The sequence below is a fragment of the Ruditapes philippinarum genome, unplaced genomic scaffold (genome assembly GCF_026571515.1).
Source record: "Ruditapes philippinarum isolate M1 unplaced genomic scaffold, ASM2657151v2 ctg6511_1_1_1_1, whole genome shotgun sequence".
In the NCBI taxonomy this organism is placed as follows: domain Eukaryota; kingdom Metazoa; phylum Mollusca; class Bivalvia; order Venerida; family Veneridae; genus Ruditapes; species Ruditapes philippinarum.
The window spans coordinates 19141-37921 of record NW_026857684.1 but is presented as its reverse complement, the minus strand read 5'-3'; the positions used below and the strand labels follow the sequence as shown (position 1 = coordinate 37921).

General features: G+C 31.2%; 1 protein-coding gene across 1 annotated transcript in view; it reads left to right on the top strand.

Moving 5' to 3' along the window:
- Positions 1-262: 262 nt before the first annotated feature.
- The window catches only part of LOC132750577 (probable serine/threonine-protein kinase roco5), a 33015-nt gene continuing 14496 nt past the window's right edge, over positions 263-18781 (top strand). Inside the window, exons 1-3 of the mRNA XM_060740582.1 lie at positions 263-470; positions 1438-1546; positions 1771-1821. Of these exons, the coding sequence (XP_060596565.1) occupies positions 1475-1546; positions 1771-1821 (123 nt within the window). The 5' untranslated portion in view covers positions 263-470; positions 1438-1474. The remainder of the gene's footprint in view (positions 471-1437; positions 1547-1770; positions 1822-18781) is intronic.

Sequence of the window (18781 nt, the reverse complement as noted above, 5' to 3'; positions counted from 1 at the left end):
AAAAACAAAATACTACAAAATGGCAAATTATAAATGGTCATACAACTCCATGATGTAATAAAATTACTGTAATAATTGACTGATAATGGAGGATGAGAGAGAAAAATCAAAAATCATTGCGAGAAAAAAACAAAGAGAAAATACATAATCTAATAAGCTAACATTATTTAAATAATAACATAATATTTTTGCAAAATATGGCAAGTCAGACTACTATTTAGTTCAAGGTTTCAAGGTTTATTTAGTCATACGTACCTGGTGAATTATGGGTAACTTCTGTGTCGGTGGGAAAAACCCACTTTCATTTCCGCATCAAAAGCGTAAAGTTGGTAATTTTGTAAATTATTGTCATTTTATTTATAATGTAGTGGTCGGGACCATCATGATCAACTGGACACTTTAAAACAATTAAAATTTTATCCTAACAACACCTTCGTTGTGAGAGATTAAGATTATTGGACAGTGAACAGGTAAATACATGTACGATGACCGTGTATGTAAAGGTCTACTGTACTGGTTGGATTGATAACTCCGACACTAAATCACATATTTTTTGCAATATTTTAATTATCTTCCAGTATATTTTAAATATTGAACCACCTAAACAAAGTTCAGTTCAAAGACTTTACATTACACTACAAAAATTATGTATGGAAATGGAATCTGGTACTTCATTAAGGTCTTGAATGAGGTATACAAAACATAGTCTTTTTAACCCACAACAGTAGATAAAGTCGACACTTAAATTTTTAAGTAAAAAAAGACTGGAAAATCAGCATCAATAATTTATCTTTACATCTTATATGGTTTATCTATTTTTTGTAAATATTTAAACAATTTTTTAACAATCTTTCCCAAGTCAGTGGCCTGTGGTCAATACATTTCTAACTACAGTGTACCTTATTGTTAGCTTAAGGTCTTCAGCGTACCCGTTTATATATATGACATGACGTGTTCTAGCATGACTATTTGAGGGAAAGGGAGAGCTATTGTACTCTCCCAGTCGGGGTCAGTGTCGAGTTGGACGGTATCTCTACAACTATTGAAAGGGATGGAATGAAAATTCACAAACATACTTGAGAACATAATAGGAGGTCACTGTCCCAGGCTTAATATAACTCAGCATATATTTTGATAGAATTATGGCCCTTTCTTAGTTATCAGCCCTTGTTTGACTACAAAACACTGAGAAAAGTGAAGCACGCTGTCCTGCTGACAACTCTTGTGAATTATTAAAATTGTATTTAAAACTATATGTGTAACTCAGTTCCCGTAAGTTCGCATATTTTATTTTTTTCATTTTTTTGTCAGAATAAAGGAAGACACTGACAAAAGTAAAAAATGGTCAAAGTGCAAGTGACATGTGCATGTAAGGATCAGTTATAATAGATCATACATCTATAATTTGATTCATTGTTTTTTCAAATTCATTTGCAGATATTTGGCAGATTAAGTTATATCTTATCTATACACTATGGCAATGCAAACACGGATATCTAAATCTTCTGAAACTTCTACAAAAGGGCAAGTTTTCGATTCTGAATCGGTATGTTTGTGTTTCTATTCTTTCTTATTAATAAATAAAATTTGAGAAAAAAAAATAGTGTGTGTAAATTATCCCCCTTCACTCTTAGATATTCACTTTCTTTAAATATAATTCATACAAGTCTCACAACAGTTAGCTTTTTCAAGCTGTTTAATAATACAAATTCTTTTATCTGAATAGATAAACATAATAAAATTTGTTATAAACATTTTATTTAATTGTAGCAACGTGTCTGGAAGTCAAGCAGCAAACAAATACCGAGAAACTATGGCCAGGTATAAAAAACATTGTTATATCAAGCTTAGAATTGATATTAACATATTGATTATGACCCCTAATTAATTGGTGAGTATCAACTTTTAGGGTTACCAAAATGTTGTCACCATTTTCCAACATTTTTTTTTTGTTAATTAATTGCAGACATGTTTTCACCTTGACATCATTGTTTGTGAAATACCAAAATGGCCACCCACATGCATCTTTGGTATGATTTGTAAGCCTACATTATCAAAGAAGCAATGTAGAAAATTGTTTATTATGCCCTCCTTCGAAGAAGTGGGCTAATGTTGGTCGGTCTGTCCGTCGGTAGACCACATGGTTCCCACTGATTATCTTGAAAACCATCAGAAAGTCTTGATATTTTACATAGTACGTGATTATTATGCCCCACCTCCCCCCTTCTAAGAAGAGGGGGTATATTGTTTTGCTAATGTCAGTCTGTCTGTCCGTCGGTAGTCCACATGATTTCCGCTGATTATCTTGAAAACTGTTTATCACAAAGTCTTCATATTTCACATAGTGATATAGTGATTGGTCATAAGTAGTAGATTACCTATTATTTACCTTTTTTTTTTTTTTTTTTTTTTTTTGGAACCACGTTTAAGGCCCTTTTATTTACTTTTCCTTTTTACATAATACATTCATTTTACATTTTTCAATTAATTATTTTACATAACATACGTTACAAACTAATATATATGTTGTTGTAGACATTTTAAAATAATTTCAAAGAGCTTAAACGTGAATCTCTTTAAGAAAAAGTTAAGAGAAAGGATATTATATTTTAAACAAGATAGAGTTTTGTTAAATCAATTTTTTAAAAAAAAACCTTGAGTCAGTTGGAAAAATGCTGACAATTTGGGCAGGTGCTATAATATAAAAGGATAATTTGCAAGAGAATAAAAAAAACTACGATAAGATAAAAAAATGGTAATATTAAGAAAGAAAGGCTGCTTTGGTAATATACTTCTGACATATCATCAATCAGTTCTTATAACATTATTAGAAAGTTATTCCACTTCCTGTTGAAATCATCAAGAGAATCATTTTGAAATGCTATGTATTTTTCTAAAGATATTCTATCAATCAATTTTCTTTTAAACACAAGATTATTTGGTATTTTCTTTTTTGTTTTACAACTATATATATAATATTTGGCAAATAAGAGAATATATGATAAAATTTTATTTCGTGAATGAAAAAAGACAAAAATTTGTCTTGGGTTGCAAGTATACCAATTTCAACCAAACCATTTAAACAATTCATTCCAGAAAATTTGTGTTTGTTGACAGGTCCAAAAATATTTGTTCTATGCTATCTATTTCCATATTACAAAAATCACAAAGACTAGACTCCACTAATTTACATCTAAAGAGAAATTTGTTAGTTGCAATATTTCTATGTAGGAAATCAAAATAAAAATTTTGCAAAATATTATCCTTACAAATATCAAACGCATTCAAATATATTTGTTGCCAATTGAAATTTTTTATCTGGAAATACTGCCTCCCATTTTTACTGGGATTTTAGTTTTTCATTCTGGTATTTTAGCTTTCTTTCTTTTTGAACCTGTGTTAATTTTCTATTTAGGAGATGTGTTTCTGTTTTTTCTAAAAGCTCATAAATATTTATTTCCTCAGTTGTTACAGAAAGAATGACATTATCTAATTTTCTTTTCCAACATGTTGGGATTGAAGAGATAAGTCTATGGTAATTTAAAAACTCAGTATTAGGAATGTTATATTCAGTTTTTAATTGACTAAAAGTTTTAAATTTTTTTGCGTTTATATCATAGATATCTTTTACATGGTATATATTTTTGTTTCTCCACTGTCTGAAATAGAGAAGGCTATTGTTATTTTTATGTTTGAATTTTGCCAAAGAATTTGTTCTGAAATATTTTTCGGATTTTCATTAAAATTGATTTCACTCCAAGCTACTAATACTTCGTGTATAAATTTATTTTTGATTTTAAATTTCAATATATCTTTTGTGTTTATATTGCATTTAAATATAGATATTCCACCTAAATGATTTATATTTTTTCTTTATTATTTCTTTCCACAACCCATCATTTGAATCGTTTATTATTCTTTTTATCCAGTTCGATTTATTGAGTTCAAAAATATAGGAATGTCAATCATATTTAGACCTCCGTTTTTGTACTCCTGTATTATTACATCCCGTTTGACTTTATCCCTTTTTGAGCTCCATATAAATTCATAACATTGTTGTTTAATTGTATTTACAGTTTTATTTGGAGGATTGGGTAGAACAGAAAACAGGAAAGTTAATTTTGGAATTATTAATGATTTCAATACTGAGATATTACCAATTGTTGTGAGATGTCTAGCTTTCCATCTGTTTATGTCTATTTGGAATTGAGATAATCTGTTATCGTAATTTAATTTGAGGATATGGTCAGTTTTTGAATGAAATGTTATTCTAGTGTTTTGACACTTTCTGATGTCCATGAAATATTACTATATTTTTTTCTACAATATATAAGGTCGTGCTGGTTCGCAGTGGGCCTATTCTTAGAGCTGTACATTTACTATAATTAAGATTTAGACCCGAGATGAATGAAAATTGTTCAAATTATATATACATTTCTTTGAAACTGTTATTTGTACCATCTAATAATATTGTTGCATCATCAGCAAACATGCTGTTTTTTACTTCTATATCAAATATATTAAATCCTTTAATATTTGTATTTTCTCGTATTGCTATGGAGAGGAGTTCAATTGCTAAAATAAAAATGTAAGGAGATAAAGGACAGCCTTGTCGGACTCCTTGTCTGATATTAAATAAGTCCGACAAGAAACCATTGTAAAGAATACAACTTGTTGGATTTTTGTATAACAATTTTACCACATTTTTTAAATTTGGTCCAAAGTTAAATAGATCGAGTGTTTTTAAATAAAATTATGATTCAAACTATCAAAAGCTTTTTCAAAATCAGCAAAAAATAATATTCCAGGTTTTTCGTTTTGTTCTGCGTACTCGATACATCATAAATTAATCTTATATTTTCACCAATGTATCTGCCTTTAATAAATCCAGTTTGGCTATTGTCGATCAAGTTATTTAGTACACGTTTAATTCTATTAGCAATTACTTTACTCAGTATTTTATAGTCAACGTTCAATAAACTTATTGCCGCCAGTTTGAAAGAAGTGATAAATCTTTTTTGGTTTTGGGATTAAGGTAATTAAACTCTGTGCCTGCAACTGACTTAAATATTCAGTTCGAATGAATAATTAAGAGAATTTATTAGATCATTTTTAATTTCATTCCAAAACATTTTATAAAATTCAACGTTTTTAAACCATCTGATCCAGGACTTTTCCCCATTTTTCATGGTTTTAATTGCTTCGATACACTCTCCTTCTGTAATAATTCCTTCACATAATACTTGCTCGTTGTCGTTTAGTTTAGGGATTTTATTTTCATCATAAAAGTCATATGTTGAGTCTCTTGTGTATCTTTTCACTGTACAGACTTTCATAGTATTTTTTTTGCTCATTCAGAATTTCATTTTGGTTTGACGTAACATTACCATTGACATTTAGATTATTAATAAGTTTTCTTTCAGCATTTCTAGTCTCTAAATTTTTTAGCAATTTAATGTTTTTTTCACTGTTGTCTAATTTAAAACTTTTTATTCTCGTTATAATTCCATTGATATTTTCATTATGAAATTGTTCTAATTCTGATTTTTTCAATTCTAAATTTCTATTTAAATTTTGCGTCAAAATTGCAGGCTATCTCAGTTTCAATTTTTTCGATTTCTGTCATAAGTTTTTGAATTTGTTCTGTTTCTGTTTTCTTTTTATATTTTGAAAATCTTATAGTTTCATTTCGTATTGTACTTTTAATAACTTCCCATCTGACTAAAGGATTTGTGTCTGTATTAAGAGAACGTATTTCAGTTATGGCATTTTTAATTCTGTCTTTAAATTCCATATTTAAAAGTAAACTATTATTTAGTTAAAAAACACCAGGTCCTCTCACTATAGGATCAAAATTTAAAGTTACATATGCTATTGAGTGATCAGATTTAAAACTAGGCTTTATGCCAGATTTTTCAACAATATTTACCAAATCATTTGAAAGAACAAAATAATCTAATCTACACGCTATATTTAACCGTACTTTTGAGCGCCAAGTAAATCTTTTAGTGAACGGATTTTGTACCCGAAATATATCATTAAGTTGAAAAGTTTCAAGTATACTTTTTATTTTTTTGCGACATTTCAAATGTGTATGAGGGTTACCACCTTGTTTGTCAATATTAGGTTCTAGCACTACATTAAAATCTCCTCCTATAATAAAAAGGTGATCACTTCTGTCTTTAATGAAGGCTTCTAATTTACAGAAAATATCAATATCATCTTTATTTGGGCCGTATACATTTATGATAAATACCTCTTTGTTTTCAATCTTTACATGAAGTGCTAATACACGTCCGATCTCAATTTCAAAGTATTTAGAATGTGAATATTTAAACCATTTCTGAACAGAACTGATACGCCTAACTGATTACTTGAATTCCCACTATTAATTATTGTTCCATCCCATTCTTTTTCCCACTTTTCTTTATCAGCCTGTTTGAAATGCACTTCTTGGAGAAGGCTTATGTCAACCTTTTGTGTTTTCAACCATTGAAAAATAGCAATTCTCTTGTCTTTTCCAGAAATTCCGTTAACATTATAAGTAAAAGATAGTAGTTTTAGACATAAATTGAATCGATGAAGAAAATTTATATACTACCAAAGCAGTTAAAAATTGTTCAAGTATAAAAGTCTTCCTGCAAAGAGGATTAAGTTGTGAATTACATGACCGCTACTAAATATTGTTTAAATTGATGTTTTATCTATTGTAAATGAACTATGACATTTTTTATATTATCTAATGAATTGCTTGTAACATTACAGGTATGTTAAAATAACAATAATAAATTTTTAATCTAAGCTTGATCGCTATTAAGTTAAATCCTAAGTAAACCAATATGACATACATATACATATATTCGTGCAAATCAATGTTAAAAACAGTCATTACGTCATTTTTATCTACTATCAGGATTTAAAAATGAATGAAACAACAACAACAAAAACCAAAATAATTCAACATGACATATCAGAAAGAGAATATTATTATGGTACCTAACATACACTCTTACATATCATTTAAAGATGTGAATATTTGGAGAGAAAAAACTAAATGTTATGGATTAAAAAAAAATTTAACAGAAAAATATTTATGTTTATTAAGTCATTGTCCAATGATTACTAAAGTTACTTTATTCTGAAATGAGTTATGAAGGCATTTAGGTGACATTTGGAATAAGAGGATGAAAACAGAAAAAAAATATCTATCTAATTTTGGTATCAGTACTATCAAAATCATTTATATATCTTATATTTCTTAATATCAAATCTAATTAATTTAAACAGCAAGCAAAAAATATTACACTCATTTTGAAAACTCCTACCATCAAATCTAATAAATGTAATTGCTAGCAAATCACATTACATACAGTTTGACATTCATGCTATCAAATCTAATACAAATCATGTTACATTCATTTTGACATTCACACTATCAAATCTAATCGATTTAACTGAAGACAAAACACTTTACATTTATTTTGTACATAAATACCGCAAGCAAAATACAGTGTATTCCCTTTGACATTCATACCATCAAATCTAGTAGATTAACTGAAAACAAAATATATCGCATTCATTTTAACATAAATACAGCAAGCAGAATATATTACATTAATTTTTACCTTTATACTATCAGTCTTAATACGTTCAACTACAAGCTAAATATAGTGTATTTATTTTGACAATTTGAAAAATTTTGACAATCATAGTACCATAATCTAAATAAATAACTGCAAACAAAGTATATTATATTCGTTTTGACGTTCATTTATACTTTTAAATAAATTAACCACAAGCAAAGTATACTATATTCGTTTTGACGTTCATTTATACTATTTAATGGTGTAACTTTTACCGAAAACAAAAACTTGACATTTATTTTGACATTCAAACTCTCAAATGTAAAAAAAAAAAAATTAACTACAACAAAACATATTATATTTATTTTGTCACTCCTAATATCAAATGTAATACATTTAATCGCAACAATTTGACATTCATACTATAAAATGTAATAAATTCAAACCCAACAGAACGATTTTACCTACATTTTGACATTCAAACTATCAAATGTAATAAATTAAATCGCAACAAAAACATATTACATTCATTTTGACATTCACACTATTAAATCTAATAAACTTAACCGCAAGGCAACTATATTTTTATTCAATTTGACATTCGTATTGTCTATACCCTTGTAATATGTTTCTCTTCTATCGAAAAACATGAAAGGGAGAAGAGAAACAGCACAAAGGAATATCTTGTATAAACGACTTATTACCCCATACTAATAAACCTTCTTTGGTCAGAAATAATGAGAAAAAAATAAAAATAAAACAATCAAATGTTATTATGTTATTTTAAGATTGAACAATGTTAATATAATTTATGTATGTATATTCTAGTATTCATAATGTGATATTACAGTCAATATCATGTGCGTCGAAAACGAAAAGCTGTCTATAAATAATCTGTGGGGTAACAGCGTATTTCATTTATTTTTCATTGTAAATTTAAAATTGTTTTTATACAAATATCTAAACGAATGTACAATGTGTCAGAAAAGGAAAATAACATATTTGTGTCAAAAATTCGTGTATAACTATCTATGTTATAATTGGGATTAAAAAAAAAAAACAAACAAAAAAACAGGAGTGATACGAGAAAGTTACTTAAACTATAAAACGTTAATTTAAGAAGCTAACTCAACAAAGTTTAATGTTCAATAACAATAGTTTTTATGCGTCTTTTGTTAAACATTTCTCTTTTCTCATGATGTACATGTATTTACCTTTTTTCACTTAAGAGTCTTCATTTGATTTGTTGGTATTTATATGTTTGTTTTCAACGTGTTATGTTTTATTTTCTGTTCCAAACATTCGTTGTAGATTTTTCGGAAGAATTTCCTCCTATCTCACGAGCCGGCCACGGGAGCGAAAGCCATTGGTCATATTCTGAGAATTTGATCAGCCGTGATGTTGTGTTGTCTGGTCTTAAGGGGTTCGTTGACTTAAATATGGCAAATAATTTGCCTTCGAAAGACCATGCTTTTCGATTCGTTTGGGATCTTTTAAACGTAAATGACATTAAAGCTTGCTGATTGGAGTGTGTAAGATCTTCATTCAAATATATTCTGGTTCCTTTAAGTGACTTTGCATTTTTCATGATATTAATTTTCGTTTTGCCTTCTTACGAATTTTACAATTATTGGACGGTTGCTGCCTGTCTTGAACTGACCAAATTCTATGTGCAATGTCGATTTCTTCATCGAGAACAACCAATCCGAGATTGTCTTTGCACATTTTCTGGAATTGTATTTTTGTCTGTAATGAAGACTGTTGGGGAGAATCTTCTTTTATTCCGTGATACGAAGGTTATTCCTTCGACTGTATTGTTTTTGATCATTTGCATTTTCTTTTAATTTTTCGTTTTTCTAATTTTAATATTTTTAATTCAGTGTTTCATCTTTTCTTCTGATTTTTCTATTCTTGTTTCTATAACATGTTTGTTTTCGCTTATCTCTGAATTAAGTTTTGAAGTGGAGGCTGATTTGTTATAAAATTTCATCTTCTAAAAATTTAATCGTTTTGATGACTGATCCTAATAATTGTTCCTTCATTTCTTCAAATGTGTCTTTTATTATGTTTCTGATGAATGACCTGTCATCTTTTGTTAAAACGTTGTTGAGTTTTTCATCGATTTTGTCTAGTTTTTGTTCTAGTTTCATCTCCACGTTCGTTTCTATCAATTCAGGTGATGCCGCGGTTTTTTGTTTTTTACTTTTTTGTTTTCTTTGATGAGACTTTGAGTTATTGGGGTTGTTTTTTTTTTTGAAGGTCTTTTCCTAAACTTTTATTTATTGGGTCTGTTTCTTCTGTTGTTTCATTTAAGGAGCTAAATGAGTTCGTTATAGCACTAGAGTCTAAGTCGCTACAGCTAGTGGTGGATTCTTTTTTTCGTTTTGGTGTTCCGCCTTTAACATTCATAATTTATATGATCAAAAGTCACAAGCGATCAAGCAGAGTACGTGATAACCGTTAGTTCCCGTTATATCTATCCTATAATGTCATAAACTGTTATACCTAACCAAGCGTGACGATTTTTTGGCAAATACTGTCTATGTGCGATGTGTTCAGTATTATCACGTGAATCATGCGCTTTTTACACCTATTTATTAAATGTATACTAAAAAGTTCTGTATAAATATCACCATAAATACTTTATAGATTTCCTAAATGTTCATACCATTTTGAAGCTATTCCTTTATATATATAACACACATAAATTCCTTTTTAAGCGTTCAGTAATTCACACAAAATCCGTTGATTTACATGATAGACATTTTTACGTGTTTACATTTTAGAACCGGAAATAGAACCTATTATTTACCTATTGATTTTTAGGTTACTAGGTCAAAGGTCAAGGTCACAGGGGCCTTTAATGTCAGAATGCTTTTCGATCATTATCTTGGTTACTATTTATCACAAAGTCTTTATATTTCACAAATTGATTTGTAATAACTAGTAGATGACCCGTAATGATTTTTAGGTTACTAGGTCAAAGGTCAAGGTCATGCCCCACCTCCCCCCTTCGAAGAAGAGGGGGTATATTGTTTTGCTAATGTCAGTCTGTCTGTCCGTCGGTAGTCCACATGATTTCCGCTGATTATCTTGAAAACTGTTTATCACAAAGTCTTCATATTTCACATAGTGATTGGTCATAAGTAGTAGATTACCTATTATTTACCTATTGATTTTTAGGTTACTAGGTCAAAGGTCAAGGTCACAGGGGCCTTTAATGTCAGAATGCTTTTCGATCATCTTGGTTACTATTTATCACAAAGTCTTTATTTTTCACAAATTGATTTGTAATAACTAGTAGATGACCCGTAATGATTTTTAGGTTACTAGATCAAAGGTCAAGGTCACAGGGGCCATAAATGATAGAATAATTTCCGCTCATTATCTTGGTTACTATTTATCACAAAGTCTTCATAGTGCACATATTGATTGGTCATAATTAGTAGATAACCCATATTGATTTTGAGGTCAAGGGTCAAAGGGGCCTTAAATGTCAGAATGGTTTCAGCTCATTATCTTGGTTACTATTTATCACAAAGTCTTCATATTTCACATATTGATTGGTCATAACTAATAGATGACCCCTATTGATTTTGAGGTTATTAGGTCAAAGGTCACAGGGGCCTGGAATGGTAGTATGATTTCCGCTCATTATCTTGTTTACTATTTATCACAAAGTCTTCATATTTCACATATTGATTAGTCATAACTAGTGTATGACCCCTATTGATTTTGGGGTCACCAGGTCAAAGGTCACAGGGGCCATTAATGTTAGAATGGTTTCCGCTCATTATCTTGAAAACTATTTATCACAAAGTTTTCATTATTTTTCTTTTTTTCCACATGTACCCATTTATGGCAAGTTTCTATAATAAAATTACCAATAATGTGAGTTATTAGGGCTAGAAAGGGGGGCATATGTGTCGTTCGTCATTTCTTGTTTAATTCTGTGGTTATTCTTGACAAAATATTAGAACATACTCTATAAATAGATAAAATGAAATAAATAACGCGCTTTACATTATTCCCTATTCAAACAGAAAAATCGTCAAACAATAACTGTTTAATTATATGACCAAATTAAAATTCTTCATTTGGTTAATTCCAAAACAGTCGGATTTTCCTTTCCATGCAAACATTTTATTTTTCATGAAAAAGATAATCACTCATAACTAAAGCGGTCGCGCCAATCTCTACGACATGTGTTTAATAGCTAATTAACACGGCTGAGACCAAGATTGTTTCAAAAAACAACGCAAAATTGATAGCTATTTAATAATAAAAAGAGCAACACCATTCATATGTGAAACTCGGTGAGAAGTATTAAATTAAACTTTTAGATGAAGGTACACTTTTCCATTTAAGGGTGGGTGATGTTTGCAGAAATCTTTCTTTGTGGCAACATTTTGATTAAAATGTGTAGCAAGATTGTGTCACAATATTTTGATGAAAATAAGCGGCAAGATTGTGTCACAATATTTTGATGAAAATAAGGGGCAAGATTGTGTCACAATATTTTGATGAAAATAAGCGGCAAGATTGTGTCACAATATTTTGGTGAAAATAAGCGGCAAGATTGTGTCACAATATTTTGATGAAAATAAGCGGCAAGATTGTGTCACAATATTTTGATGAAAATAAGCGGCAAGATTGTGTCACAATATTTTGATGAAAATAAGCGACAAGATTGTGTCACAATATTTTGATGAAAATAAGCGGAAAGATTTTGTCACAATATTTTGATGAAATTAAGCGGCAAGATTGTGTCACAATATTTTGATGAAAATAAGCGGCAAGATTGTGTCACAATATTTTGGTGAAAATAAGCGGCAAGATTGTGTCACAATATTTTGGTGAAAATAAGCGGCAAGATTGTGTCACAATATTTTGGTGAAAATAAGCGGCAAGATTTTGTCACAATATTTTGATGAAAATAAGCGGTCAGATTGTATCACAATATTTTGATGAAAATAAGCGGCAAGATTGTGTCACAATATTTTGATGAAAATAAGCGGCAAGATTGTGTCACAATATTTTGATGAAAATAAGCGGCAAGATTGTGTCACAATATTTTGATGAAAATATGCAGCAACATTATGTTACAATTTCTATAAAGTACAAGAGCTACATAGGAAACACATGAATTATTTGAATGGGCAAATATTTGCCTGATGTCATGGTATATGTTCATTATTCAAATTCAAGTGACAGGATCTGAGGTGGTCACATAATGTGTGATAAGATTCATAATTCTTGCATGAATATTTTCAGAATCATACCCACACTTTTATGTGCCCCTACTATCGGGGGATTTAGATTTACCCTTGAACTGTCGGTCCGTCCACGTCCGTCCGTGTGTCCATCTGTCCGTCCTTCTATCCATCTGTCCGTTGTCATTTTGTGTCGTATGTAGCTCAAACAGTATTTAACATAGAGTCATGAAACTTTTCAGGAATGTTGCTCAGCATGTGTAGTTGTGCACCCGTGTATTTTCGTGTGGATTTATTAAGTATTTGTAGAGTTATTGCCCTTGTCTTTGAAAAATATTTCAATTTTCAACTTGTGTTGCACGAAGCTCAAAAGTATTTGACCTAGAGTCATCAAACTTTACCTGAATGTTGCTTACCATGTGAAATTGATTGTGTACCTGAGGTTTTGCTTGGGGATTAATTCTGTTTTGTCAGAGTTATTGCCCTTGACTTAGTAACAATTTGCAATTTTTAACTTGTGTCACACGTAGCTCTTAAAGTAATTGACCTAGGATCATAAAATTTTACAGGAATGTTGCCCAGCATGTGAAGTTGTGCACCTGGGGTTTTGCTTGTGGATTAATTTTGTTTTGAATTTTCAACTTGTGTCTCACGTAGCTCAAAAAGTATTTGACCTAGGGTCATGAAACATTACAGGAATGTTGATAATCATGTGAAGTTTTGCAGTTGGAGTTTCGCTTGTGGATTTATTCTGTTTTACAAGAGTTATTGCCCTTGACTTAGTAAAAAATTTGCAATTTTCAACTTGTGTCGCACATAGCTCAAAAGGTATTTGACCAAGAATCATAAAACTTTACAGGAATGTTGGTCAGCATGTGTAGTTTGGCTTGTGGATTTATCCACTATTTCTAGAGTTATTGCCGTTGATTAAGTAAAAACCATTCCATTATGTTGTGTAATTTGTTCCTTGCTCAGGGTGAGCTTTTAGGATCGTTAAATGTCTGTCTTCCGTCCACATTTGTTCGTTAACATTCTAACGGTCATTTTTTAGCTTTTTTTTAAAAAAAGAAAAAAGTAGAGGTATTGTTATAGTCCTGGTGGCGTTCCCGTTGCCGTCGCAAACTTGTACCTGGATCATTATTTCTTGGTGTATTGTCTTCATACTTGGCCACAACAACCCTTGGGACAAAACCTTTCAGTAGACCACACTAACCGTGACCTTTATCCATAAATTAATGGCCTTGACCTTCAAGGTCAAAAGTCCAAATTTTGCTAGTGTTTGCTATTTTTGGCTGTAACTTTGTTATTTTTTAATGGATTGTCTTCAAACTTGAACATAATAATCTTCAAGGATATCCCTTAAAAAACCAGACAGACCTTGACCTTCACCCATAAATGACCTGGACTTGGAAGGTCAAATTATAGAAATTTTCATTTTTTTTGCTGTAACTGGCTGTAACTTTGTTATTTTTGAATGGATTGTCTTCAAACTTGAACATAATAATCTTCAAGGATAACCCTTAAAAATAACCAGACAGACCTTGACCTTCACTCATAAATGATCGTGACTTGGAAGGTCAAATTATTGAAATTTTCATTTTTTTGGCTGTTACGGGCTGTAACTTTGCTATTATAGAATGGATCGACTTCATATTATAACAGAACATTCTTAAGGACATCACCTTCATGTTTATCAAACTCAAATTGACTTGGGCTCTCTAATGACCTTGACCTTGAAGGGTAAATTACTGAATTTTCACAGATTTGTGCATTAAATGACCATATATATTTATTGTTGTGTATGTAAATATATAAATGCGCATATATATAAATGAGAATATATATATTCAAAATATATAGACGAAACTAATGTGACAAGACAGACCGATTTAAATTTATAAAAAGGAAACGTTAAGATTTGTTCAAACATTTCTTTGTTTGCTTTTCGAAAAAGTAAAAAGTCGAGCGTTGCCCCCGCTCGGCGATGGCTCTTGTTTTGCCTCAATCATCATCAAACTTTGTCAGGATGCTTGTCTAGGTAATTGCTCGGATAAGTTCGAACATGGGTCATCTCTGATGAAAAACTAGGTCACAGGAGTTAGAAATAGAAAAATCTTGTTCACACTCTAGTGGCTACTGTTTTGATCTACATATCCTGGAAATTAGTATGAAAGTTTGTTTTGATGATTTCTATGTCAAGTTTGAATATGGGTCACCTGGGGTCAAAAATTAGGTCAAACTGTTCACTCTAGTGGTCACCATTTTTGACTCAAATGTCATGAAACTTTGTCAGGATGCTTGTCTAGGTAATTGCTCCGATGAGCTTGATGAGTCAGGTGAGCGATCTAGGGCCATCTTGGCAATCTTGTTTACAGTTTTGTTAGAGCTGAAAAGATAACAGGGGATTTAGAAAATAGTCTCCGTCCGTCCCACATTTTTGTCCGAAACATATCTCAAAAAGTATTTGAGGTATCAACTTGAAATGTCATAGGTGGATATATCATATTAAGTAGGAGTGCAGTGCACAAGAATGATAACTCTACCCTGCATATATTTTTCAGTTATTGCCTTTTGTTATTTTTCAAACTTATTTTTTGTCCAGAGCATAACTCAAAAAGCCTTTGCAATATCAACATGAAACTTCATAGGTAATTGGATCTTACTCGGGAGGTGTGCAGTGTACAAGAATGATACTCTACTCTTCATAATTTTTGAGTTATTGCCTTTGTTTTTTTTCATACTTAATTTTACACCTGAGTAGAGCATAACTCGAAAATTCTTTGAAATGTCAACATGAAACTTCATAGGTTGATTTATCTTATTGAAGAGAATTGCTGTGCGTAAGAATGATAACTCTACCCTTTATTATTTTTGAGTTATTGCCCTTTGTTCTTTTTCATACTTTTTGTCTGGAGCTTATTTCAAAAGTGTTCGCCTATATGACTGAAATACTGTTGGGAAAAGGCGTAAAATGAAACAAACAAACAAACAAAAAGTGTTAGAGGTATCAACTTGAAACTTCTCTCATTGCGGAGGAGTGCAGCACACAAGAATGATAACCTACCCTGCATTATTTTTCAGTTATTATCCCTGGCCGAAAGGCGGCGGGGGAAAAAGAAATAGTCTCCGTCCGACCTTCCGTCCGACATTTTTGTCCGGAGCATATCTCAAAAAGTATTTGAGGTATCAACTTGAAACTTCATAGGTGGATAGATCTCATTGAGGAGTGCACAAGAATGATAACCCAATCCGGCATAATCTTTCAGTTGTTGCCCTTTGTTATTTTTCAAACTAATTTTTTGTCCTGACCATAACTCAAAAAGCTATGATAAGCTAAGATATCAACATGAAACTTCATAGGTGGATGGATAACACTCAGGAAGTGTGCAGTGCACAAGAATGATAACTCTACCCGTCAAGTTTTTGAGTTATTGCCCTTTGTTATTATGCCACCGCAGCATCTGCGATGCGGTGGCATATAGCGATTCACCTGTGTGTATGTATGTGTGTGCATGCGTGTGTGTGTGTGTGTGTGTGTGTGTTTGTGTTATATAGATTATATAGTGAACATAAAAAATCTTCTTGTGAAAAACCACTAGTCCAATTTCAACCAAACTTGGCAGGATTGATCCTCGGGTGAAGGGCTTTCAAAGTTGTTCAAAGAATTTCATTCCATGCAGAAATCTGGTTGCCATGGCAACCAAAAGGAATTATAAGAATAAATTAAAAAAATCTTCTTGTAAAGACCCAAAAGGCCTAGAGCTTAGATATTTTGTATAAGACATTGTCTGGTAGACCCTGACCAAGATTGTTCAAATTATAGCCCTGGGGTCAAAATCGGCCCCGCCTCGGGGGTCATTGGTTTTCCTTATATGTATATTATAGTAAAAACTTACAGTAAAAACTTTAAAAAAAAATTCTTTTCAGCAATTGACAAATGCTAGAGTTTAGATATTTTGCATGAAACATTGTGAAGTGAACCTCAAGCAAGATTGTTCAAATTATAGCATTGGGTCAAAATTGCCCCCGCCCCTGGGGTCATTGATTTTCAATATATACATAAAGTAAAAAATCAAAAAATCTTATTGTCTGAAGGTACAAGGCTTAGAGCTTTAATATTTGTTAAATGATATCATCTATAGGTACTCTACCAAAGTTGTTCAAATTTTGCCTCTAGTGTCAAAATTAGCCCCGCCCCGGGGGCCATAGGTTTTCCTTATATGTATGTAGTAAAAACTTAAAAAACCATCTTCTCTAAATTTACAAAGGCTAGAGTTAAGATATTTTGCATGGAACATTGTGAAGTGAACCTCTAGCAAGATTGTACAAATTATAGCCCTGGGGTCAAAATTGGCCCCACCCCAGGGGTCATTGATTTTCACTATGTACATATAGTAAAAAATCTTATTGTCTGAAGGTAAAAAGCTTAGAGCTTTGATAATTGGTATATAATATCATCTATGGGTCTTCTAATAAAGTTGTTTTAATTTTGCCCCTAGTGTTAAAATTGCCCTGCCACAGAGGCGATAGTTTTCTTTTTTATGTATAAAGTAAAAACTTGAAAAATCTTGACGTCTCTGAATTGACAAAGGCTAGAGGTTAAATATATGGCATGAGACTTTGCGAAGTGAACTTCTACCAAGATTGTTCAAATTATAGCCCTGGTGTCAAAATTGGTTCCGCCCCGGGGGTCATTGATTTTCATTATGTAGATATAGTAAAAAAAATGAAAAATATTTTTGTCTGAAGGTACAAGGCATAGAGCTTTGATGTTTGCTATATAATATCATCTATAGGTTCTCTACCAAAGTTGTTCAAATTTTCCCCCTGGTGTCAAAATTGGCCCTGCCCAGGGGCAGTGATTCTCATTATGTACACATAGTAAAAACAGAAAATAAAACAAATGTTTTCTCAATAGGAGAAAGCTACAGCTTAGATATTTGACTTGAAATGTTGTTTGGTGGACCTGTATCAAGATTGTTTTGAATTAAACCCTTGGGTCAAAATTTTGCCTTGCCCAAGGGGAGAGTGACCTACTTTCTTGTCCTTTGATGTACAGCAATGAAATTTTAACCATGTGCACAGTTTTAGTTGTAAAATTGAACTTTGATATCAGGTGACCTAGATTTTGATGATGTGACCTTCTTGCTTGTCCTTTGATGTACAGCTATGAAATTTGAACCATGTGCACTGATTAAGATGTAAAGTGACTTTGATATCAGCTTTTATTGGATTAACAATATATTTAACCACTAATCTGATAATAAGAATTAGATATGTCAGGGATCTATGCATTATGATAATCTTCAATTGTATAGAAACAAAAAAATATGTTCCTACACTACTATTTAGTGTTCGATTAATGCGGTGGCATAGCATTTTTCTCAAATGCAATCTTGTTTTTCATACTTATTTTTTTCCTGAGTTGAGCATAACTCAAAATATCTTTGAGATGTCATCAAGAAACTTCTTAAGTGAATAGATGTTATTGAGGAGGAATGTTTTGCACAAGAATGAAAACTCTTCCCTTTATAATTTTTGAGTTATTGCTCTGTTTTAGCTAAAAAAAACGTCTAAACATCTACTATAAAATTAAATGATGGATGATCACCAAAATTTGTCTGTAGCATTCTTAGGTAGTCCTTTATCAAGTTTAGTCATAATAATTTGATTGGCCCATTTTAGGGGCCGCTAAAGCTAAAAAAAGAAAAAAAACATTTGAACATCATCTCCTACTGAACAAATCGATAAATGATCACCAAACTTTATTTGTAGCATTCTTAGGTACTGTTTTATCAAGTTTGTTCATATCAATTTGATTGGCCCCTATTAGGGGCCGCTAAAACTGAAAATAAAAATACCTTTGAACATCATCTCCTACAGGCTTCTTAAACAATTGATGGATAATCACCAAACTTTGTCTGTAGCATTCTTATGTAGTCTTTTATCAAGTTTGCTCATATTAATTTGATTGGCCACTCTTAG